This window comes from Columba livia, chromosome 7 (genome assembly GCF_036013475.1).
Source record: "Columba livia isolate bColLiv1 breed racing homer chromosome 7, bColLiv1.pat.W.v2, whole genome shotgun sequence".
NCBI classification, from domain to species: Eukaryota; Metazoa; Chordata; class Aves; order Columbiformes; family Columbidae; genus Columba; species Columba livia.
In genome coordinates, this window is record NC_088608.1 from 32,510,025 (window position 1) to 32,537,159 (window position 27,135).

General features: G+C 37.8%; 1 protein-coding gene across 3 annotated transcripts in view; it reads left to right on the plus strand.

Annotated features, from left to right (window-relative positions):
• Positions 1-27,135, plus strand: part of LOC110358229 (sperm-associated antigen 16 protein-like) — a 321,255-nt gene that overhangs the window by 96,915 nt on the left and 197,205 nt on the right. For all 3 annotated transcript variants that reach the window (XM_065069085.1, XM_021286622.2, XM_065069086.1), the window contains one exon: positions 22,473-22,616. In XM_065069085.1, coding sequence (XP_064925157.1) covers positions 22,534-22,616 — 83 coding nt within the window. In that variant the 5' untranslated portion in view covers positions 22,473-22,533. The remainder of the gene's footprint in view (positions 1-22,472; positions 22,617-27,135) is intronic.

Here is a 27,135-nt window from a genome sequence, read left to right on the forward strand (position 1 = left end):
TGGCTCAGTGGAGTCAGTGGGAGGTGTTGCTGTGTTTGTCAGCTGAGACTGAATTTCACACCCTGTATTTCTTTTTAGTGATTTGAGAAGACTCACAAGTTTCTGGCCAAATATTTTTATTTAGATTTAGCCAAGGTTCAACTATACTATTCTAAGGGTGATGGTTGAAAGCAATGGAATATCTTTTTAAACCTAAGCACCAGTGTGTAATTTTTAATAGAAGTCTGTTAGTTCCTTGTTTGCCAAGAACTGTTTTGACTTATACACGACAGGTACGTTTCCATATTCCATCCATACTTCATTTTTGCTGGAGTTTCTGCTTTATAATTAAATCTTGCAAGTTATCTCCATTATGAAAGAGTATAATGACCTTTTAATAATAATTTGTCTTAGCAATTTTGACGTACCTCAGAAAGTCTGAAGCATTTAGATTAACTTTAATAAAACAGAGTTTAGCATTTGTAATCTGTAATTTTTCTTCAAGAAGTTGGTGTAAGAAATGTTAACATTTGTAGATGTGAAACTTCCAAATGTGTTTTTTTTTGAGCCAAACTAAAGTGCAGTTTGTTACAGTAGTTGCACAATCCAGTAGCTTGTTCTTTTAGATCAGGAAGAGAAAATAGCATGTCATTTATGTGTCAGTATTATGACAGACAGGAAATACCCTAGCATAAAAGGGAGCTAATTTAACTATAAATAAGCAAGTAGTTTTCTCTTACTGAATTGACACAATTTCTTTAAAATGTGGCGTGCTGACTGTTTTTTCAATAGTTTCATTGGCTTTTGTAAATGCCGTTAATTCATTCTGTCTTGAAATACCTTTCTCCTCTATGGATTCTCTTTACAGACCATACAGAAAGGAAATACAAATTAAAGTGGTTTTGTTTTCTACATCAGTAAAAATGATTTTCTGTTACAACCAATTTAATTGTGACTTTTTTCTTTGAAACAGAAACAAGGCTTCAGACCCATCTCTTTGAATTCTATAACATGTTTTGCCTTTGTTAAATTTGCCATTTAAATGTGGGGGGTTCTAGGGGAAACCATAATATCAGAACTGAGATTCCCTGAAAATACTTTTCCAGGGAGAATTCTGTTTTCTGATTATTATTTTTTTTTTTTTTTTAATCATTGTTTTGTTGCACGTGCACAGGACCGATCCTATTTTTGAAAAAAATAAAGTGTGTATGTCTTTGTATGCAAACATTGACTAATAGATACACACACACCTTTGCATAGTTTTTCATCTTGTGCATCACTTGGCAGCGTGACACCCTCCCTCAGTGAAGGCTGGGGGACCAAGAAGGGTGAACTCCAAGTGAAATGAGAACAAGAGAAGGGACATAATATGGATAATACCAGAGGTTTGCCCCTGACCTGCAGAGGCTCAGACAAAATACCTGATTGTCTCTGACCATGAAAGACTTGGTTGATGCTGAATTTATAAAGTAACTCCTCTATCCTCAAGAGTTGCTACAACATGTAGAAGCTCTCAAGCCTTGCTTGGTGTAAAGGGATGTTTCTGTCCCTGCAAGCTCTGGGGATCCACACAGATCCACCTGCAAAGTGCATGGTAGCATGTTACTGTGTGGGCTGGGAGTGTCGGGGTGTGTGTCCCGTGAGGGCTCTGCACCATGTCTCTGGGAACCATAACAGGATGAAGAATGAAGGGCATGTGATCCTTGTAAAATGTAGGTTGTGATTGTCACTGGAACACAGGGTTGCACTTTTGTGGAGCTGTGCTGCCCCTTAGGGATCCTTACAAGAAATTCTGTCTCTTGGAGCACCAGGGAAAAAGTAGGGGCTGCTGCAAATTAGTGCCATTCAAAACAAAATTCCATGTTCATGAGGGACTTGACTGCTTAGCAGGAGAGTCCTGATACTGGCCACTTGAAGTGCTTCTGGAACCTCTGCCATTGATTTGATGCAAGGAAACATCCTCGTGTAAGCCAAACACTGGTGAGTAGACGGGCAAAATTTCAGCTGCAGTTTTGCACTTGAAAAGTGAATTGGTTAAAACAGCTCAGTTTCTGACTTTCATTTATGCACAAGAAATGAAAATGAGGAGCTTTAAAATTTTGGAGTAGCTTAAAGTACATTTAAGGATAGCTGCTTTACTATTTAATTTTAGCTATCTATTAGAAATTGTTGTGGATGGATATGTCAAAACAGAAAAACTAAAAAATACATGACAGTATTATCAAAACATATATAACTCATTTCAAAAGGTGACTCAATAGTGCATTTACCCTAAGGTTTGGAAGAACAGAACTATGTCCTCTTTAAATGTAACATGAAATCGGGTACTGTTACGCCTTTATAGTAGTGAGTACTGTCTGGGCTTCTTGATTTGCTGTCAGTGATATTCTCTCCCTCTTCTGCTACAGATGAACCAGCCCAAACCTTATTTCTCTTGTCTCCTTGATCTTATTTCTGTACCTGTTACTATTTGTTCTGCTCTACTAAACCTTGCATCCTGACCCGTTTCTGCTTTAATGCTGCAAGACACTGTCTAATGCTTTCTCTACTCTAACAATTCCTTTAAGGACAGAACAACTACTGCAACAAGCCTGCCAGACCTTTCAGGTGGCTTAGGGATGTGATTTGTTTTCATGTTCTCAATCCATACTACATAGTATTGTGCTTATAGTAGAATAAATTGTCCATTGTCTTACCCTACTTATATATTTTTGTAATACTTAAACATCTACAGGTGCAAGTACATAAGAGAGAAACTGTAGGGAAATTCCATTGACATCTTCTGAAATGTAATTTGTTTCCTATTAACCTAGAGGAAGAAATTAATGAAAATTTACTGTGTTAAGCTCATAAATAAGTTTTCTGGAAATGAGCACTTGAGGTTTTTATATATTTATTGAATATTTAGGACACCAGTCCACAGCTCTAGGCATGGTGAAATAGTTGGAAAACACAAATTTCTGTATGTTAAATGGCTTCTGCCCAACATGCAATTGAATTTTTTTAATAAATATTATAAATTTTTTGTTAATTTGTAAAGTGTCCATCTGTTCTGATGTATACAATTGCAAGGAGCCTGGCACTAGAAACCCCTGAGCATTGGCTAGAAGAATCCGATTCTAATTTGTGTGAAATATGAGGATGCTCTCTACTCATATCTCTTTGGCGTACCAGATTTAGTGTGACCTATCACATTTCCTGCCCTGCAGAGTTCTGCTGCCTCTGTGCTCTGTGGTTCCAAAGCCTTCTGCATCCCACAAAAGTTAGGCCATCATCTTCCTCCTTTTCAGCCTGCAGGGAATATTCTATCAACATGTCATGTGTAGCCACACTCTTTCCTCCAAGTAGTATGAGTGAGTTTGTATGTTTGGATCTCTCTGTGTTACCTTTGTTCATCACTGGCATAAGTACATTGGTGATCATGTATCAGGTATCAATAAATGATGGGCAAAAAATGCCAAACGGAACTTTTAAGGGCTGGAAGCAACCTGTATATGTTTATGTGCCTTGCTGAAAAAAAATTCGTTGTAGAATCTGAAATTTTACATTTCTTTCTTTCTTTCTTACTGACACAAAAATTTCAAAATTAAGAATATTTCTCAGTTTAAAATTGTGCAACACTAATTATCTGCTCTATAGATTATATTGCAACACTAGTCCTCTTTCCTCGAGCCCACAGGACATGTAAAAACAAGTATATGGAAACATGGAAAGAGGACTGGACTTTGGGCTCTCTTGGTCTGGTGTTGGTGAATTAAACTGAACAGTGTTGCTGAACTTTGGTGATGGTTTATTTGAATGCATGTGGGGCTGCTGGAAAATAAGTCATTTCTTGTGTGTATATGTATATAAATAACATTTTTAATTGGAAATATTAGCTGCAAAGGCAGTGTTAGTCTCTCATTCTGAAGTTCTTTTCCTCTTGTGATCATTTATTGGCCATGTCACTTGCTATGAAACATGAGTCCATATTTCTATTTTTATTCTTTTAAGCCTACCTTTCTCTCAGTTCTTTCTTGTAAAAAACCAAAACAACCCAACTGTCAAAGTTTTGTTTAGTTGAAAAAATGCCATTTTCACATTTCTGTTCTGTTACAGAGACTTTCTGCTCAAGTATCTGTCAGTGCATCCTTTATGCATTGATTTCACACAGATTTCATTCCCTATTTGAAATGTACTTTGTCTTCTCCCTCTACCCTATGTGTATGTTGTAGCTTCTTTTGCATCAGAGAATCATTGGGAGAGGGATGTTTTACAATACTTGTTCTCACCTTTGGGGCTGTGGTACAAAAAAATTGTCTAAACGTGTATCTAGCATTTCTTACACACTCAAACGTTAGGACATGCAAAAATGTGAAAAATACATCATCCATAAAATTAAATGGCAGATGAAAATGGCAGCATTTGTTTATTCATAGAATTCTTTATGCTAAGCCATTTCACTTCAAAGGGAATTGTAAAACAAACAAACAACCCCCCATCATTTGATCATTTATCATTTGATAATTTGAAGGCAGACAGAAACCTAACTTGCAAAACTAGACTAGTTTTTGGTTTTGTTTTTTTTTTTTTTTTTTCAGAATCTCTTGCAAACCAGTCCAAGGTAAAAAACTAAAGTATTTCACTGCTGATCTCTTTGTTTGCACATCTGAGAAGATGGGGATAGGGCACAAAGAGTTTGGAAGTTTGTTTGTGAGATATATATTTCTGCCTCGCTCTTTCTGTAGAAGTGTGATCTAGAATCCCTCAGGGAGGGAGAAAAAAGAAAGGTCAATAGAAACAAGTTACTGAACTGTAGGTGTTTCAGCAGGAATTCAAGGAATAAAATGAGTTCAGATCTGAATAGCACTGTTGCATCTCCAGTGCCTTTCTAGCCTCTGTCCCTAGCAAGTGACAGCCCTAGGTGAGCAACTGGTGTCCTTACTTGATTCTTTACTGCTTTTGAAAGGTGTGGACATAGTTTTCAGTTTAGTAGGTAAACTCTGCCATCTGGTGATGGCTGATGTACATGTGGGGTTATTGCATTGGTGAAATTTGGCCCTTTGAAAGGGAATCTCCTACTGCCTCTTTACTTGTACTCCCTTTTTTCCTGGTGATAGGACCTTCTTTGTATATTATACTGCACTTAATGCATCAATTTTGGACACAAAATTCCTAGAGTCAGCAGAGCCACCTCGTGCTCCTACAGCAGTCTCAATTCCTTCAAGGACAGTGAGGTGCCTCCGGACAAGCCTTGTCAGTCTGTTGTTATTATACAGCTACTTCTTTGCTGCTCCCAGTGTATATTTATGATGTTTGTAAACTGCAGTCCAGTGGCACATAGCCTTGCTGTAGGTAAAACCTGCTACCTCCATCTTGTCCTTTCCCTCTCCAGTTCCTCTTTCTTTCTACAGATACATGAAAATAGCTATGAAAATAACATTAGCCTAACCTAAGGACAACTTTTTCATCTAGCAGTCAGAGAAACAGTTGTTTAATTAAGCATCAATTAAAGTGGAACAAAACGGCAACAATGATCATGTTTTTTTCCACGTGGGGTGTACCAGATCAGATGTCTGTGTTTAGAAAGGCTTCCACTCCCAAATTTACCTACACATGTCATGGGCCACAGCCAGCTGCAGGGCTCTGCCGTGGTAGATAGGAGGTGAAGGAAGGGGTTTCAGGTAATGTGCTCAAACAGTCTGTGCCTTCACACTCCATGCCACAGGGCTTTTAGCAGCTGTTCGAGAGGAATGTTTCTTGAAGGGAAGAGTTTTAGAGCTTGTCATCTTCCCAACGTAAATAAGTTTTGAAAAGGATATTTGGCTAAATCATGTTGAAAGGACAGCTGGCCAAATCAATAGAAACAATTTCACCTTTCTTCCCTCAATGGCGTGTTTATGCCATTGCCTTTCTTAGTAAATGGAAGTTTTCCTTTTTTTTTTTTTTCTGTTTTCTGTGAAATGTGACCATGTACAGCTGACTGGATGGCACTGCAGCTCTTCAGCAGTTATCAGTGTCCAATGACTTTAGTAACAGTTATCTGGGGGTGCTAGAATGATCAATATTTCTTTCTTGGCATAAACATAACAGTTTTCAAAAAGTATTCTTTAACCCTATTTTCCATAATCTACAGTAGTGACTAACAGAAAACATTCTTCCTTAAAACCATTTTGATTTAAAAATCAATTAAGTAAATAAAAATTACTTAATGACTATTGCACTGCTCTTCTTCGGTGGATTGTAGCCAGTAAGGATGCAGGTATTTTATAAAAGAAAAGGAAATGTTTCCAGTATGTCTTTTGAGACAAATTTAGGCATAAAATTTTGCAAGGGCTAAAAAGCTTAGCAAATTAAAAAGTACTTTCTTAAGAGTTAAAAGTTTAATTTAAAAGAGATACGGTTCAAAAATTAGGGGGCAGGGAGGAAACTAAAGTGCCTATGTGTTGTTTGAAACCTGTAGGACATGCTGTGCAGCCACAACACCACATACCACTGAAGTTTGATGAGTTGATGATACTCTGATCCAATGGGGACAGTTCACTTTTTCTCATGAGCTATAGCTTTTCAAAACACCTCTTGAAATTAATTCTTTTCCTTGCTGCTAACACATACAGAAAGAGGAAGATAGTCCTTCTTGTAAACAAAAGTAAGAAAATTGCATTTAAAATTGTAATGTCCCTAAGGGAAAATATATCTGTGCTGTACTGTTTAGAGGGATATGTCTCAGCATGGTATCCAGTTTTCAGTAGTATAATAATTCTCTTGAGGTTCTCAGGACCTCTAAACAAGGGCAATACATAGTTTGGGGAAAAAATGGAAGGATGGTCTTATATTACTTTCTCTGGCTATGAGTCTTTGTGAAAAATACATATATGAAGTATGTGTGCGCAGTGTAGATATGAAGAAAGATATTTGAATTTGCGGGTAGTGTGGCATTAAAACACAAGAGGCAAATCCCCTGTCAGAGGCACTGTGAAAAAACATATGTGTAGTGAGCAACATGCACCAGAAGAAACAGAGAAATGGGGTTCAGTAAGTTGATGTTTTTAGAAATATATACTGATATCTGTAAAAGAAGAGCTAGAAGGCTGTTGCCTGGGGGAGCAGTGAGGGGTTACACTGGGGTGACAGACATTAACACCACAGATTTTGCATTTTGTTCCTATCTGATTTTGGAGAGGCTAGCTTGGTGGGTGGGTGTGCATTTAAGGCCCTGTCTTAGAATAATTTTTTTGAGTTTGAATAAGAAGGAAGGAAGAAGATAGTACCTGTGTCTACACAAACAAGAGCTTTACATTAAGTGGAGTGAACTGTGTGTATTTAAGCACAGAATCAGTGGAATGTGCTGTGTGTATGTCACTGGTGCTGTGTGTCTGGGTCAGTCTTGCCTTTCCCACTCTGGTTTTGCCTTAACCTCTCCCTGCATCTGACACTGGTGCAGCTCTGGTGTTGTCTGGGGATAAGCCCAACACTCTGCAGCAGTGGCTTCAGAACATTTTTGGGAAGCCTTTTGGGAAAATGGTTGCGTAGCATTCCTGCAGGACACTGTCACAGCGACCTCTTAAAAATATTAAGGATGTGTTGTTAAACCTTTCTTGCTTTCCTTGAAAAAGGAATATTTGGCTCTCAGTAACAAGAAAGATGGAGATCAATAGTTTAGCAGAGAGAACCACAGCAACCTGTGCACTGGCAGGTAACCAGGATGCCCAGCTTGATGGTGAAGCTGGCAAACTTCTGTCTGCAGGATGCTCTGTGTCTCTGCACACAACCAAGGCTAGTGGATGTTGCCTGAATGGCTGAAATCTCTGTACTTTCTGTGGCTTTCTGCTGCTTTCTGCATTTCTTTTGCTTGTGGTTAGCTAGTTAATAATTTGCATTAGTTATGGTGAGGGAGTTTATGGAGAAGTGAGTTAATACTTCGTTTATGTTAAAGAACAACATGATTGATGGGCTAATTACACAGATACTTGTTCTCAATATTCTACTTTATTGTATACAAATACGAAGGACAGATGCAATAGCAAGCTCTGGTAATATATATATGTGTATACACACACATATACGATAATAAGGGCAAGATGTACTGTTTTTCAGGTTCATAAAAGTTCAGACAAGAACTGGGATGTCTTCTCACTGGATATGAGAGAGCTGGGAATAGGGGCTCATAAGTGCATAGTGCTGTGTTGAGATCAACTGCTATTCTGCACAAGTGATGTAAGCACCCAGGGCAGTAGTTAAGGATGTAATTAATCCTTCTGACACCAGAATAAATTGCTGTACTTTGTTGTTCAGCTCTGCTTTGTGAAGCTAATTGTGTGCATAAAGTTATGCATGTAGCTTAAGTGTTTATTACAATCAGAACTTAGAGAGCAGTAGAGTATCATATTTTAAAATATCATAGTGACACTCAATTTCTGTATCCCCCTTAATTGGCCTTGTTCTTCCAAGTTTACTCTTATTTGGAACACTTGAATTTGTGCAAACAGACCAAATTCCTCTATTCAGCTCATTATATACGCAGAAGCAGATCTTAAATAGAGCATTATAAAGCTCCGTTGTTATATAGCCATGTACATGCGTAACATCTGATTTATTAATTATTTTTATGAGAGATTTTAGTTGCAGTTTAGCAGACTGAAATATTTTGGTATAGCTACCTTCTGCATTTTCTGACTTGTAAAACCTTAATGGCTTTGTATGTTTATTTGTACAGGTTTGCAGGGGTAAAATAAACTAGACTAGATATATTTTGGAAGCTTTAAAAACAGTTTTAAGTAGATGTTTCTATAAATCCCCATTTTATTACTATAAGTGCAGTTATTTTATGGAATAGGACATAAGGTATTGTTTCCTTTTGCACTGCTGCTTGGTACACGTAGCTGATCAGTGGAATTTACAGAGAGAGAATCAGGCACATTAAGCAACTGTTTGCACAGTGCTATATGCTGAAATACTAAGTCAGTCCAAACTCCCATGAACTTTAATGGTATTTTTTTTTTTTTCTTCTAAGCAATTCTCTGTACAAGTCCCATTAAACGAATACATGATTTCTATTGATTGTGTTTGTTTTAGCATCTGGCTGCAGGGATTCAAGCCTGAACACGGCAAAACTCTGTCCATGTTACATGCAAAGGAAAATAATATTTTCATGTGTAAAGAAATCTCTCGATGTTAAAGAGATTCCTGTGGCTGTAGTTCCGAACACCGCTTTGAAAGTGTACCTCTTGCTGACCACTTACAAGCTGTAATGAGACTGATGGATAAAAATGAATTCATGAACAGACCTGGAAAATGCCATATTTCAGGGCAGAGGCTGCATTTTACAGGTACGACTCTGTGGTACACAGCACTATGGAATTTTTGCAAAACCGAACCCTGGACTTGGTACGAATGTTCTTTTCTGTGGTTTTGCTGTGGGCTCGGGGTGCGGGGCAGGGGGAAGTTTGACGTCCCCATGGCTGGCATTATGAATTTCCCCTACATGTGACACATTGCTCTGCATAATCCCATACAGAATGGCCACGTGGGAGAGAGCAGCATGCTGACACCTTCACTTGATGCGCTGAACTGGAGTACCGGGGTAGCTCATTTAATGACTGAGACTCCACTTCCAGCTCTCTGTAGCTATTGTAAGAGATTTTTGTCTGTACAGTTGCTGTTTTAGGATAGAGAGTTTGAGCTATTCATGCTCATATTGCTTCCTTTTTTACTCTGCATAGTAGGGGAACTGATGAGGCTCCTTTTAGATGAGTCTAGCTTTATATAGAGGGGCTCTCCTAAAATCTATTGTGTATTTTTATGATGTTTATGAATATTATAATTTGTTTATGGTGTGTGGGGTTTTTTTAAGTTAGATTGCTTTTAATTAGAATATGAAACAATATTGTTATTAAAATTGAAGTCAATATGATGTGAAGCATTTTGCCAAATGGGAGTAACTTATGGTAATAAAAATAGTCCATATAATTTCTGATTTAATGGTGATTTAAACTGTTGTGTTTCTGTGTCTGTAGTGTTAGAGCTGGAATCTTTTGTGTTTTTTTACTTTAAGCCAACTACTTCAAATACTTATATGAGAAGCATTATTTAGTGCTCTTAGGATTACACTAAACTGATCAAGGATGCGCCTCATTAGTTTTCCTGCTATGTGGAATAAAAAAAGTTGCCAGCATTGGTCTTTAAACTGCATTTTGCACTTCTGCAATTACCATATTGATGGGTTTTTTTCCTATGACAAATAGACTATAGAGTTCTGGTGCACTCTCAACTATTTAGCAGATGTTAAATTCACAATAATACCAAGCTTTCAGTAGGCATGATGGGGTGTTCAGTCTGCAGGATATATTGATCAACTGTAAGTGGTATTATACATATGCTAAAATTAGCATGTGTGAGAGCACTACATACTTTAGTATGCTTGATGAGCTATTTTTGTAAAGCTGATCAAGAACTGGCTTTTAGGTTCCTGGTTTTTAGTTAGTACAAATGGATTACTTATAGTGGTAGAAAAGATTCCATTATGTTGAGTTAAGAGGAACTGAGATTTTTATTTAAAACAAAACAAACCAACCAAACAAAAAAACCCCACAGAAAACCAAAAATCAACAACCAACCAACCAAAACCACCTACCAACTTTGATGGTCTTTCTGGAGATGTACAGATGTCACATATATAGGTGCTGCTGCAAAATATTCACACTCATCAATAACTGAACTGACCATCAATGAGTATCCTAACATTTCATCCAGAAGGGTTCTCTAAAGCAGCTGTTGACAACCTTCCTTATATAGGATGCCAGATTCTGTTCACTAAGCATCTGATGTCTTGGTAAAAATATGCAGCAATGCAGATCCGCTTACCCGTAAAAGCAAACTAGTCTTTGAGGTTGTGCTCTGTACCTTTGCTTCATCAGAAGCAAATCTTGCAACTATATGCATGAGATTTTCTGAATGACTTGTGCAAGATTCACTGCCCTAGTTCATCTTTTTCTTAAAGACATCGTTAGTTTTTTAGATTAGATGGCATCACAATAACATTTCCTACAAGTCTAGTCTTATGTCTAAGATAAGCAGAAACCTCTCTCCTCATTCATAGTGCTCTGGCATCTTAATGATACATTAACATTTATATGTGTAAAAAAATGATTTTAGAAAAATTGGGTGGTTTTGATAGCCTTTGGTCAGATTCTCAGAGGTCCTTATCTCTCTACAGGCTAGTATTGGTTTGCAAATCAAAGTTTAGGAATCTGGGATTTTTTCCCTTTCATATACAGATATGTGATGCACGTGCAGTGACACAAAATGGTGGTAGCAAAATGAAATGGAGATGATTTTAGCTCTTTTAAGACTCCAACACAGGATAACAAACACTTGGAAAACCATATGTCTTTCTATAAATGGACTTATGTTTCTATTGGAGTGATGACTTAAGAGTCTCACAGCATGACAACAGGCAACTTTCTCCCTCTTTTTCCTGCTTGGAAGCCGAACTGTTTAGCATAATTCAAAAAGAGTAAAGAGGTTTTGTTGTTTGGTGTGGTGTTTGGGTTTTTGTTGGTGGTGGTTTTGTGTAGCATTTGTTTTGTTTTGTAAATCTCTAACTAACAGCACTTGAAATATGTCTTCAGGATTGTGTGTATGTCCCAGAATAAGTCTCCTATTTCTTCTGTCCCAAGTTCTATTTTCCTGCACATGCTGGAAGTTGAGAAGAATCCCGAGACCTACTTCTACTTTTCATAAAGAAATGTGAATCTGAATCTCTCTAAGGTTGTTTTCCAGTAATGAAGAGCTTTGCTTTTTCCTTTTCCTCCCCATATTGCTTATGGACAGCAAATGGAGGGGAGGAGGCTGGGAGACAATTTGCCAAATATCACATAGCAAATATTCTAGAAATTACATGGTCCTAAAGGGTTTGGCTTTAGCCAGCAGGGTAGTATTTTTCTGCAAGTGATTGTACATAATTCCATAGCAGAGCCAGGAACTGTAGGCAAAAGATATTACTTGATTCTCCTAAAGCAGCATTACTTTATTCAAGTCTCACAAAATATTTTTGGAATCTTAAACTTCAGTTAAAACTCCCTGTGAAGATTAATCCATAGAAGTTTTAAGGAATGACATGGTAGAATCTATCAGTTAGTAAATCGTAATTCTATAAATCAGTATTTTCTATGGATGTTCTCTCTCTGATATAGTAATCAGAATACATTATGCAGCTGGAGAGTGAAGCTGGCCTGATTTTAAAGTTATGCCAAAATTAAAAGAGGATAATTAATTATTGCAAAAATTCAGCAGAACAAATGGTGGCTTTTCTTGCATTTAAGGTTTTAACATATGTATTGTGTGCCTTTCTAAACTATAAGTTCTAGTACAAACCAATGTAATGGATTTGGCACAGGAACATTCTGGTTGAACTCCACAGTCTGTATTTCAGCTTGAGAATTTGCTTAGGAAATCAGTTCTGTTCCGCATTTTCATTAGCGGTGAAGATGATGGAATACAGAATAGCTCATAAAATATGCAGATGACACCAAGCTATGTGCAGTTGCAAATACCTTTCTGTGTCAGACCAGAATTCAAAATAAACTTGGCAAATTGGAGAGATGGTCTGAAACCATCAAGATGAAATTCAATAAAGTGAAGTACCACATGATATGTTTAGGAAAAAGAATTCAGATGCACAAATACAAGATCGGTAATGCCTGTTGAGAGAAAAAATGGTTATCAATGACTACAATGCATTGCTGTTGCGAACTAAGCAAATGTAATTCTGGAATATGTGAAGAGGGATGTGGTGTCTATCATGTGGGTAATTATTCCATATAAGGGTTGGTCTGAGTTGATATATTGTACCTGTGTTTGGTCATTACTTTTAAAAACGTGTAGAAAACTACGTCAGAGAAATGAGTTTGCCTAACGCGAGTAACAACCATCTGACATGTAAAAGATTTAGGGCAAAAGGTAGACAAAAGTTGTTCTCTATATTCCTGAGAGAAGAATTAAGGGAAATCTCTGTAATTTGCATTCAGAGTGATGAGGGTTGTGTTTTAGAAAACCCTTTTTGAAGTACGAACCCCAGAAAAGGCCACCTAGAGGTGTTGTGGAACCTCCTGTTCCAGGAAAAGTTAAACAAACCTATGCTGGGTGAGTCTACACTATCCTTCCTTAACACAAAGTGGACTATATGATTCATTTCATGTGTCTGTAATCCTGTGCAGGAGATGAGATTAAAGCAAATAGCTTGAAAAATTCTCTTGAAATGTCATGGAAAAATTGAATTACCTTCTCCAGTGGGGAAAATTGCACAGCCATTGGGGTGGGCAATCTACTCAGCAGAGCTTTGCAGCCCACTGGGGTCTGCAGCCTGCAGCTTAGGGATTGTGGAATGAGAGATTTACTGTCATCCTTTCTGAACCTAAAATCCATTTCTTGCTCATGCATATATGTCTGGGTATGAAGATCATCAGAGGAAGAACATGACTGATAGGTATCAGCTTTGCCTCTCAGTCCTAACTGCAAAGAAACTATTTATTTATGTAACTTTCTTCCCACAAGAGTTTCCATCAATTCTGTTGCTGGAAGCATTCTTCAGCATTATGGTCCTGAAACAACACACAGACCATAATACCCTTCCCTGTCATCAAAAGTGAGAAAGAAACACAGGAGGGAAACTGGGCTTGAAACATTAGTGCTTTGGTTTCTTATTAATTTAGAAATGTGAATTGACAGTTTGCTCTAGTTGAAAATTATATTTTAAAATATTTTCTTTTATCAACCTTGATAATTTAACAGCATCTACCAACTGGTAAGTTTCAAGCAGCTTTCATTGCAAGCTCTTACACACCACACCACTGCTCCTAATCGTCTGTGAAAAAGCTGCCATGCAACAGAAGACTTGGAATTGCTATCAGTAAAGATGAAAACAAATTCAAACCAGGCCATGGGTAGAAGCTTTTGTGAAAGCAACCTGCATCTTTTCAAATTGGTCAAGCTAAAATTGCCTTTTAGAAAAGCAGTTTGTCTTTCCTTACAAAGGAAGACAAGCTATCATCTCAGTACCAAACAACTACTTAATGCACAAGTCAAAAAATAGGTAACAATTACATGTGGAATAGGAAGAGTTTTATGCAAGTTTGCCTACGTTGCCTTTCCCTTTGCTCCTCTGCCTGTAAAGTGGTTTGCAACCAGAGGTGCTGTGTAAAAATAAATGTGCTGCTTCTTAACTGGGGTCAGACCATGCACAAAGCTTGGCAATCTGCAGCCTCTTCTTTGCTACTCTAGAGTTGTCCTGTCAGCTGCAATCTCTTTCAGAATTGGCTTCAAGACTGTGCAGATCTAAGCTAATCCTGTTTCAATACTATTTTGAGTGCTGTAATTTAATACTCATATGGAACTGCCTTTCCCTAAAAGCAAGTGATGTAGCATTTTTCATAAAGGAAGTGATAGCAGGATGTTGGTTACATGGTGGTTGGCAGTATGAATCATGATATAGATCATTTCAGGCAAGGAACTATAGCTTCCACTCCAGAGGGAAGATATCAGGAAGGGACGTCAATGCTTTAACTTTTTAATTATATCTACTTGTTTGTTGCTACTTTTATTCTCTCTTTTTCTTTTTGGCTTAATCACTTCTCCTTAAAGTATGCTAGGTAACTAGTAAGTTGACTAAGCTTGAAAAACTGACTCAGATGCATATTAATAAGAGCTTGTGAGCTACTGGAATCACGGAGCATGACTCCCAATTTAGCTGCTTTTTTTGAAAAACATCCTCAGCCTTACAAAAAATACCTCAAACCATTTGATCTGTCTGTTGTCTTATTCACAGCTTTGTCATCATCTAAACTGTATAATTTAAATAGAAGCCGAAACAAACAAACAAGCCCATGGATTCTGCAGACTAAACCAGTGGCTTTCTCTGTGGAGTAAGGTGGAGATCTGTTACTTGCCTGCTGCTTTGGTTTAAGGCAGGTTAGGAATGCATCGTTTCTGTGATGTGTAACAGCTGACATGGTACACTAAGTGGCTGTTGGTATTGTTTAGGCCCACAGTAATTATCAACAACCTTGTAAGCAAAAGGAAGGAATGAATAAGTAAAGATTCTTTAAGAAGTTATATAGATTCATGGGGGTTGTTATTCATAAGCATTCTAGATAAAAGGCTTAATGTTAGGTTGCAGAGGTTGTCAGTACATGAGATTATAATGACATAAACAATTTGCATGTTATTATATAGGTTCTAGAAAAATCTTCTTTCTCTGATCTGATTAAGGATTATCTTGAAAATGGATTATATATGTTTTTAAGGTAATATACTGTGAAATCATCTGGGCTCCCGGCAGTGCATAATTCAGGAATATGCATATATCTTCAAAGGACTGAGACCTAAATAAAACACACGCAGATCAACAGGAGAGTTTTGAATTTTTCTAAGATTTGATGTAAGGCCAAACTTTGTTGTTAAGAAGAAAATTATATTAGACTGGTGTAGCACATACACGATCAGATCTAATGCAGTAAAACCTAGGTAGGTTACAACACTCAGCTAATACAAATTAATGTGTTTTGATAATTGCACACAGAGTGGATAAACAGAAAGTGATCAAAGATGAAGCATCACAAAATTGACTTTATTAATTTCTCACTACAACTTTGTCTACATCCATGAATTATAATGGTGAGTTTAATACAGTTAATTGTGAAGGCATTGTGTGTCATATCGAATGTTCAAATTTCTGTAGCTGTTTTTTGTTGAGAGAAGAGCCGGTTTTGGCAAGTTAGGGACTGTGTGAATTTATTCTGCTTTTTCACAAGAACAAATGTGTTTGCTACTGCTATACAGCTAAGACTGAAGGTTTTGTGTGCATGGTGAATAGAATAAGTAAATTAGCTAGAACTGTAAATTATGAAGCCTTTTGGTCTTTTAGAGGTATGGATGTATGTTTCTGGAAGAATATTTTCTAAGTATTTTCAAAGGTATACAAAGATCTGCTGGGTAATCTAGATTATTAACTTTAGGTATGTTCAGATCCTTAAAGTTTTTACCCTCCCAATTCCTGAGTCACAGGGGCTTGGGAAGTAGCCAGGAATTTCACTAGACAGGACAGAGATTTTTAAACACTGCTGTGAGTGAGATCTATCACTGACTTCCAGATGGGCATTTACATAAATGAAACAAAAGATATGAGCTTTGCGCTATGGGTATTTTCCCCTACTTATGTTCTTTTTGTGGGTTTTTTTTTGCTTTATAATTTTTTTGTTTGTTTTAGCTCTTACTTTCTCTTCTGAAAGTATTCTTCATTCCTCCATTTTGTCATGAAAAGATAAATTTTAAGACCTCAAACAGGAATGCAAAGCTTTTCAGTTATGCTACCTTTGCATAAGAAAACCCTGAATTAAATGTCAGGGTTATAATTATTGCTGAAGGATGCTGGCAGGTGAGACTAGATAACTCAAGCCAAGATAAAAAGGTGGCAGAAATAACTATATTAGAGAGATGTTGTTCAAAGAATACGTATTAGGGTAAGTTGTAGCGGGGAAAATTATTGATTAGGCTTTTGTGATGTGTTTAGTTTTTATTTATTGGTGGGTTAATCTTGGCTGAGGACCAAATGCCCACCCAGCTGCTCACTGACTGTTTTTAGGGACATGGTTTAATGCCAGAGTTAGGTTAGGTTATGGCTGGACTCGATCCTGAGGGTCTTTTCCAACCGATATGATTCTCTAAGTAGCAAGTGACAGGACAAGAAGAGATAGCCTCAAGTTGTGCCAGGGAAGGTTCAGATTGGATATTAGGAACAATTTTTTCACAGAAAGGCTTGTGAAGCAGTGGAACAGGCTTCCCAGGGAAGTGCTTAAGTCACCATCCCTGGGGGTGTTTAAAAGATGTGTAGATAATGCTCTTAGGGACATGGTTTAGTGCCACTGTTAGGTTAAAGCTTGGATTCAATGATCTTGAGGGTCTCTTCCAACCAAAATGATTCTGTTTCCCAGAAATACCAGTGTCACTGATATCTACACCATGTCCCATGGCGTGTCGGTGACAGAGCCTGTATGAACCAGGTGGAACTGGCTGTGCCCGGTGGGGCAGCCCCACAGCCCCTCAGAGCACCCGACGCCACAGCCCCCTGTGGCCAGCGCCTCCCTGTTCACACCCCATGCAAAACACTTCTGTTCGCTTTTGAGTTTTCTCATTATCATCCCTTCCATGCTGCCATTACATAGATAAGGAGAAAAAGAAGCGATATGTCAGAAGGTGTTACAAATAAAGGGATTAACTGCATGTTATCCTGTCACTCTCTTTCTGCTTATAAAGAGAAACTGAAGGGATTTTCATGACTGCCAGCTATTGCCTTTCAGTCCATTGTGAGCCTTTCTATTGATCTATTTTGTGTGGTCTACTACCTCCTCATCTGTCATAATTTTAGAGATTGACCTTCATTATAATTAGATCCTTGGAATGTGGTTGCAGAGGTGAGGAAATGGTGCTGATCCTCCATATGAAGCTGCCACTCCTGGGACCTAACTGTATGGTCATGGGTGTTTTGCCTTAAAAACTGTTGCAAACACAGGAGGTCAAAAAATGCAGTTAGGTCGTGCAGCTTGTCCATCCATTGCCACAGAAACTGTTCCTAATGGTTTGGTTTGCTTGTCTCAGGTCCAGACTTGGGTCCTGACTAGCATAACTGGCTAGCGACCAGCAAAGCTGGGACTAGAATGGTTTTTCAGTTTTTACAGATTCTCTAGGTTTTTTTTTTTAGGACAGAGTCCAGCAGTATAATTAAGTGTATGTATGTGAACAATGGTACTGATTTCAGTAGGGTTGTTGATATCGTCCTATTTTAGGCACATACTTGTTCTCGTTTGGGGCTGTAGTCAGTAGCCATTCTCTAGAATTCAGTGTGTGGTATGTCCTTGCCTTCAAAATCCACTCTGTTCTTCCATTCCAACACACCTAGAGAGCCTGAAGGGTAAAGGAAGAAATATCTGCAGTTTCCCAGCTGTTTTTGTTATAAAACTGAGTTTTTCAGTCATTTATAAATTCTCTAAAATGTAACTATTCAGACCAAAATTTTTCTGTGCGAGGTATCTCACTAAGACTGAATTTCTGTGTAAGAAAATGTTAGCTGAAATGTTTCTGTGACTTTTTTTTTTTAATTTTATTTAATCTTCAAGGAGCTCTGCTGCTCTCATGTCTTGGTGAAAGAAATGCAGCAGAAAAGCTTTCTGGTCTGAAAGCAGCTATTGGCATTAACAACAACCCTCTTCGCCAGTATCCGCGAGTGCAAATAAATTTGATCAAATCATGAGGTTCTAGAAATTATGTGTTGCAAGTGATACTCAGTACAATGTTGTTTTAGAATTTGGCAGCTAAATTCAGTCTATTTTGAGAACATACTTTTCTGTGTAACTCCTATATATGAAACCATAGAAAACTGAATTTTGTCGTTATTTCTGCCACAAAGCAATTGGATGAGGCTAGATATGTCACTTAAAGAGTTCTAAGCTGGTCATTAATTTTGCATTATTCATTCTTAGAGTGCCTAATTTTGAGACTATTTATGTTAGGTTTTTAGTTCTAGACTCCTATTCCTGCAGGAAAGAGCAGGAAGCTCTGTAGGAAGCTAGTAAAAAGGCTGAATATTTGGTGAATTTGTGAAATATTTCAGCCACTAAAGTTATTTTTAAAATTATAAGGGTTTTTTTGTATGCTATCCTGTCCTGCATCTGAGAAATTTGGTTTAACTGCTGTTACACCTTAGAAAAGTTTTGAGGTAATGCTCTTATTGTTTTATAATTGCTCTTCACTGTCTATTTTGGGCAACAAATGAACCAGGGCTCAATAGGAACATTGCTACCTTAGGACTGAAGGAACCTCAAGACACCAACCAGCCCATTCTCCTAACCTCGATGGGAGTAATCTACCAAGGTAATTTGTGATCGGTGTGCTAATGACGGCAGATGGCTGTTGGTTCCAGTGTTTCACAACCCTTATTGCCAGAAAGACTTCCTTTGCATCTGGCTGAAATCTCCCCTGCCTCAGTGCAATGGAGTTTAGGGTTTGTATCAAAACAAACTCACAGTTAAGGTCAGACAGAGAGCTTTGTATTTTACACTTTTTAACCTTGATTTTATATGTGTGAAATGATCTAAGGTAGTACATGCTGAGACTGGAAGTATTTTGCATGTGAAGATACCGTGTTTTTATTTATGGTTCAGTCAAAATAAACTGGAATAATCAATGATTGTTTTGGCAAGTGCTGAAGAGCTGAAAATGTCTTATAATGCCAGAATGAGTTGTATAAACATCGGTATTTTTATACTTAACAGCAGCAAATCTCTGAGAATGTTTTTTGTGGTTATGTTTGTTTGTTTGTGAGGTTGTTTTGTAGGTTTTTGGGGGGTGTTTTTTTCTGGTTTTGTGGTGTGGGGTTTTATTGTTGGTTTGTGAGGTTTTTGTTTGTTTGTTTGTTTCACTTGGTTGATTCTCCTCAGATCTCACTTTTATCCCAAAGAAGGAGGTGGAGAAAACTAATGTTCCTATCACACATGTTTCATTATTGATTTCCATTCCAATCTACCCAGAGTCTTCTGTACTGGAAATAATTAGACCCTGTGAACAAAGATGAAGCAAAAATCTATACAACACTGAATTGCCAGAGATGAAGACAAGGGTGCCTAATTAATGTTGCATATAGAACGCCTTTTGGATGAATGGGCTTCCCTTTCTCAGAAGCAGCTCAACAGTGGTTATGTCACAAATTTGCTGTTTATTAAATAGTGTTCACTGTGTGCCTGTAAAAATGGCATGGAGAAAAAAACAAAAAAACCCACAACAGTAGATAGCAGCAGTATTTTACAAGAGCTCTGCAATTAAAAGTAAAGCCTGTGAAAAATAAACTTGCAGGCTTCATACTGACGGCAAGACATTTTCTTCCATATGAAGATCACTTTATGGGTTGTCTCAAAGCTCTTTAGGAACATCTGGTTACTGAAGAAGTTTGGACATTTTACAAGTTGGACTGGAATTGCATTGGGAAGGTTAAGGATGGGAAAAAAGCGTTTCTGTGAGCTGCGGCAGGATGAATGACAGTGCAGCTCATGTCCATAGGCAGCTGCAGCCGAGCTGGGGGTAAGGACTGCTCAGAAAGGGTGTCAGGATCTGGACGAAACCAGGACATCAACTTTTCCTCAAGTGCGTGGTGGACTGAAGGCAATTTAAGTTAGACTGTGTGAAATATCACGGGAACTGAGAAGACAGGTATTCAGGAAGAATGTGAGATAACTGATGGAAAGTCTTCTCAACATGCATGTGGTCGATACCAGAAATATCCAAAGGGAAAAACTGAAGGGTATTTGAAGTATCTGAAATTGATTAAGAGAAAAATGTAAGCTGTGTCCATATGACACTGTTTGCTTGTGTTTGTTTGTTTTTTTTTTCTCCAAATAACACAATGATAAAGTTGTCCCCAAACCAGAAAAATCCAGTCATTTAACTGCATCATAGACAGATTAAGCTTCCTGCAGCAGCATGTGCTGTCAGTGGTTTTCCAGAGGGCATCCTCCTTCTCTAGTCTTCATGAATACACATCTGTGTATTTTTCCCTTGCTGCATCCAGAGGAGCTTTTATTTGCTGGCCAGCAAAAGATGCTTGTGCACTGATCTTGTTTCTGTGCGGTGCACATCGGGTGCATGCCAGTCAGGCAGGTCTGCTGTTTCACGGGTGAGAGGAGAGTGTGTGTAGCAGCCCTGATGGCTTCGTCTTCAGAGTTATTAGCCCGCTCATTTTCTGTGAAACTGGTCTCCTTTTTAGCAGTCCCCAGAATATCAATGCTACGTGACTATGCATGATGCAGAGACCAGCAATATTACATTGGGATTTTTGGTCTGTCAGACATCTCTGATAGTATAGGGAACCTGGGAGAGTTGTTCTCATCCTCTAATTTGCAGGCCACTGCTGTGCTTTCTTTTAGCATTTAATTTTCTCTTTTTATCTCTATTCCCTCCTTGCACTTTTAGATATCTGTTGTGGCCAATCTAAGTGGTATGATTGTTCTTTGTGCATCTCTGGAGAATTTAAATAGCATCATTCCCTCTTTTTCTCCCTGTAAATGCAAAGGAAGTTTCTCTTCTCTAGGCAAAAATAGAAAACTTTTTTTTTTCTCTCCAAGAAACTATAGAATGGGTAAAACCCAGGCTCCTGGGTTGCATAGATGAATTCAGCTGATGAAGCTGTCGGAATCTTCCTAAACTGTGCCTTAAACTGCATGAATAGGTGTGTTTTCTGATTAAAATCTGGTGGATACAAATGTGTCTTTATCATGAATTTGATAGAGGGAATTATTTTTCCCAATACAGTAGAAGCCGTGGTTCTGGTTTAGGAATTTCATGAATTTATTAGAGTGCAGGAAAAAGGTACTATTGAAAAATATATTTTTGTAATAGTGTGCCTTCTAAGACCTCTCTTTCAATTTGGTTGCTTTGCATTGCTCTCTCTGTTCTCATTCTGATTTAATAAGCATTTTTCTCTGCAAAATGTCGTCTCTGATGCACAACTGAAATAGGGGCACACGCAAGTTGTGATTCCTCTCCCCATTGTTGCATTTGATTCCAAACTCCAGATTTAATCTATTTAAATAATCTACTCCTGGGACTTAAGTCAGCTCTTAGATACTTTTTGATGTTCAACAAATAGTGAAGCATTACAACAATTTAAATCAAATAAGCAAATCCATATGAAATACACTACTTGTTATCTTTCCAACAGATTTATTTTCTTCCCTGGTTCCATTTTAAGCTGCTCTGCAGTTGCCAAATCAAAAATAAAGTGAGTTTTCAATATAGGGGTGTGATAAGTGTATGATTTCCATTACGTCCCGGTGTGCTACATAATAAAAAAAGAAAACATGTAACGTATTTTGAGTAGAGAATTGAAATGGATTTTCTGACCTGGTCCCAGTGAACAGGTGCTAAAGTGATGGCAAAAACTGTGTAGCTCCTGGATTGTAATTATCATTTGAGTTATTTCTCAGAGGTAGGAGACTTTACACTTATGGGCACAATGAAGGAAAAAAAAGCCATCAGCAGCAGGCTACCAGGCCAGTGCTTTTGAAGTTATTTGGGGTGTGGAAAAAAGTGGTTCACACTGGTTCTGCTTGTTCATTTATCCTCTTGCATGGCTGTAAGAAAAAAAAGTCAAACAAAGTATTTTAAAATACATTTGAGTGTTTTAATTGACTGGAATGTTAAGAGAGTGTGAAATAATTCTGGTTTCACAGAAATCAGTAATGTTTTTGTTGTTTTCTTAATAGGAGCAGAAACTCATCTACATAGCATATCTTTTAAATCATTATGAGCACAGAAAGTATCACTGCTTATTCAGTCCCTCGCAAATCAGAATCCTCCCTATCTGTTGCCCTGAGTTAAATGAATCTCACTACTCTCTATTTCATATAAAATGGAATTGATGCAGAATATAACGTTTTTTTGGTTTTGTTTTTTTTTTTTTTCTGTTGTAGCTTGGCTTTGCATCCCTGAAAAAACATTGTGGTCACTGGCAGTGATGACCACCTCTGGAAAATGTGGGCTTTACCTGATGGGAACATCACCATGACAGGTGAAGGTCATGCTGATCAGCTTTCGGGCTGCTGCTTCTATCCAAGGTTAGTGCAAACAGTCCTCTGAACGAGCACTAATCCCTTCTGGGGAGTACGTGTTTGCTTTTTCTTTGTTCGCCGGCCTGCTTTGATGACTTTCTATTCTCAGTGTAACCCTGCACTCTCTGCTGAATTTCCAAACGTAGGTAGATGTTCCTCTGGCTTTCGGTTTGTTGACTTAAGGCTGATTGCTTTTAGTATTTGTACATCTTAAACTTTGTCCATATGCCAGTGCACGTAACAAGGAGTAATATGCTTTTCAGGTCTCGCTGTATTCATTTTCTCCATGTTCATGCGCTATAACAAACGTTGTTCCATTATTAAGAATACAGAAAAGTTGATTTCTTGTATTAGGCATTATTTGTCATAAGATTAAGAGTACTCGAGTTTACCTAAAGAATATGAGCTTTCCTGCCTTTTTTTTTTTTTTTTTTTTTTTTTAATACAGATTTGTAGCTGAACTAATAAATGAAAGTGAACATTAAAAAAGAGAAATAAATATTTAGGATACATGGGTCATGGAAATGGGCCAAACATAAAGTAGATTTCTTGATCATTCTGTTGAAAAACAGAATACTATTTTACTCAAAAGAAAAAAATATCTCCATTTGTTAAGACTGAGCCTCTACATGTTAAAGTTGTGCTTTGTTTTGGTTTTTTCTTTTTATCAGATTTGAGGCTGCAGGTGCGATAGAGTTCTTTACTGTTAATATAGTAAAGGTCTGCCAGGCTACTCACCTGAGGTTCACTTATAAAAAGGGCATTGTTAAACCTCCAGCCTTGTTTTGTCATTGTATTTATTTTATGAAACAATATTATCTCTTTCCTTCATGAGAAGGAAAGCTATCCTATTTGATTTCATGGTCCCTTCTGATTTCTGATATTGCAATGAGTCAGCAAACACACGCACAATTCTCTAAACACAAGGAAATCCCCTTCATGTTTTCAAAACTTCAACAAGATGAAATAATGATTTCTGGGATGAATTAAACACACACTCTTTTCTTGCATCTCTTTCTCCTATGAAACACAGGCTTTTTCTTAAGATTCTGGTGTTTCGTGGTGGTTTGTTTTTCATGTGTATAACCTTAGAAATAATTTTGTATCTTTAAAAGATGACAATAATATTTGACTTAATTACACATAATACAGGAGGAGAGAAATGGAAAACTCAGCTTATTGTTTTAAGGTAACTGGAAATTTTTTCTGTTACTAATTGACAGGTTGCACAGGGTTTGTGAGCATGCTGGACATCCGAAGTCTAACTTGCAGATAAACAGGATGCTGCCTTCCCTCTTACCTGTCACGAATATAAAACTCATCACAGGGAAAGCAAGGGAAATACAATTAGAATAGCATGTTATCATTTATAAAGCTGCTGGGCATGCTAATCAGATTTAGATAATGCATTGTTACCATGACACCCGCTGACTCAGAGACTCAAAACTGTTTTCTCATTAGTCTTTGACCAGAATACAGTCCTTTCAATAGGCTTTCCTATTTCTCATCCAATTATTGAAATTAAAATGAGTTGAGGTACATCATTATTCTCTTGCAGTATAAATTGACTCCTGCTGAATGCTATGGAGTGATTCGAAAGCAGTGCTGTTAAAATCGTGTCTTCTGTTACTGGATAAAATATATATGATGTGACAGAATATAGTTAACCATACTTTTTTTAAGTAGGTAACTTCTATGCATTAGGTGTTCCAGAACTAAAAACAATTATATAAAAATGGAAAATTCTCATAGAACTTTTCTGGAATCAATTGTAGGTGGCCTATAGTTATGTTCCTGTTTTTTAAAGATTTAAAATTATATTTATCCAAAAGTTGAAAACAAAAATATTTTTGTGGCACTGGGATGCTAAATTGTGATCTAGAAATCTGGATAGAACTCCAGCACTTCTACATTCTTTCTTTTTTCGTCCTCTGTTAGATCATTTCTTTTGTGTTTCTTCTCTCCATTCATAAAATCAGGGATGGAGCAATTTTTACCTCTGATCTGAGAAATACGCTATGTGTAGCCATAGGACACATATGCATTCACAGTCACACATGCAAGTCTGCTTTCAAATCGTCTTTGGACAGCATCAGAATAATCCACACACTGACACTGACTGTATTAATAATTTGTGGAGAAACCAATCTAGAGCTATGATGTGAATTTACCTGGTGATTCTGCATGTACAAGTGACCTCAAATCCCAGAAATCCATGTTTACATGTTCACAGTGTACTATTACTTGAACAAGGTTCTTTCTCATGGTTGTCTTTGTGCCACCACTTGGTAAATAGGGGTAAAGTTGCAAGTCTTGGTGGTAGCTGTGAAGATCTAGGTTCTTCAAGTTAAAGGTGCTGTTGGGTTGATATGTCCTCAGCTTCCCCAAGCGTGATGAGAGAATGTGGGTTGGTAGTAAGAACTTACCTGTATACAATAAAAGGGTAAAGGTATGTTTTAGGCTCTGGACCTTGCCCTACTGGTTAATACATGGTGATGAGGATTTTGATTTGAACCTTCCCCAGTAGTGATGTGCAACAATATCCTTAAGTATCATAATGCCACTGATGCTTAGGGGCGAAGGTCGCTGAGTTTCTGAAGAGCTGTTAGATGGTGGGGATGGAATAGTCTCATTTTCCCCCCTTACTGACAATGTGCTTCATTCCATGATTACTTTTGCTTAAAAAGACACACTTCCTTCACATCTGAGCAAAGGAGAATGAAGTGAGAGTGTGTGGTTTGCTGCAGCTCCAGAGTCTGGTGATGTAGAACTTTTTTACATTCCACCCAGCGCTCTTTGGTCTGTACAATGGGTCTTAGTCCCTTACGTGTTCTCCCCAAGTGGTAGTGGCTCCCAGGACAACAAATGAAGGAGAGCAGACAAGCTCTGTATCTGTGAGGAGAGCAGAACATCTCTGCTGTGATGCTGTCTACAGATCTAAGAGTAGAAGTTTGCCTTAAGCATTTTAAATAAAAGTAAAACTTCAAACAGGTCCCGTCATCTACAGAGTACAGCAGCTGGAAGGGGGGAGGAGAACAGTGCTTCCTTTTTGAAGCTCAGGTGACAACTGGTCAGACTTCAAAAACAAACACTATTTTTATTCCATTCTGGCTGAATAGTACTTTGCAGATGAATTAGCTGTTGCAAGTTCCTGTGACTGTTGAAAAACTTAGGAATATTTTCTGACTCATGTTTTAGATGTGTGAAGGGGTGAGGGAGTCAGAACGACTTCAGCCACAGTCATCCATATGGGCTTTGCATTAAAAATCTGGATAGCTGGAGAAGACCTGAGTAGTGTACCTGTGAATTCCAGGTGGCCTGAATGTTTGGATTAGCAGACAGAAATCTGCATTTTCTACCAATTTCCAGAATAAGCTGAGGATGTTAATACTACACCTTTAAGAACCATACTCTAATTACACAAAGATATTTCAAGGCATGTACTAGTTTTATTTATCTTTACTACTAACCTTCCTAGGTGGCTAAAGAATCAAGCTGTGCAGCATAGCAGAGGAGTTTGTTAATGTTTAAGAAAATCCCAGTGAACAGTAAAATATTGTATTCTTGCTCCATATGTGTGCTGGTGTAATATGCAATGTCCTTAACATATTCATAAATATTAATCAAGTCAACTTTTCTAAAATGTCTGTAGCCCTTTTCATGCAAACATTGTTTGAGTCTGGAATACAATGAATTTCTGAATTGAAAGGAAGTACCAACTCTAGGTTCTTAAGGCTATTTAAAACTTGTGCTGAAAATTGTCAAATTGTCGACTCTTTTGTAATGTCCTGGTCACCTGAGACAGAAGCTGAACTGCTTGCATTATTTCTGTTGTTATTTCAACTCTCACAGTTACTGAGAAAAGAAATTATTATAAATTTGTTTATTATACCAAAAAATATCAGAGCAGTTATCTTGAACTGTGTGGTTTTTCTTTATGTTCTGTTGCTATTGGAAAACTGGAGATGGGTATTGTCTCCTTAGTAATTGGGGGGGGGGAGGGAAGGGGCAGAAAGCTAGGATAAGTATGTTCATGCATCAAGCATCTTGAAAATAAAGGTAGTTAATATTTGCTATCCTAGAAAAAGGTGTCGGTGAGGGAATGCAAGAGAAAGATGAGTTGTTGGGTTAAAAGAGCAATCCATATTTTAAAAGAACAGAAGCAGCTCTAGGTTGTATCTCTCAAAAGAGAAGCAGGTGACATTACCCTGATGAAAATCTACACATGTATTGATGAGAAGGATGAGGGATTGGGGAGGGAAGAGCAGCTCCAGGTGGGTTTGAATTCACACAAGAAGCTTCTAGGGGAATTCTGTAGCACATCAGAGCAAGCTATGGGGGGCAGTGATTTTGATGCACCGTGACTGACTGGGGGTTATGGGTTGTCAGTAATGAAACATCTATAAGCACTCACTCTGCAGAAAGCTCTAAGCACCTCTTTCTAAAACAGAGGTCAGTTCCAGGTGTGTAAAGCTGAGCAGCACAAAGTCACTGCTGATCTGATGCTGCCCAGCATGTAAGCAGC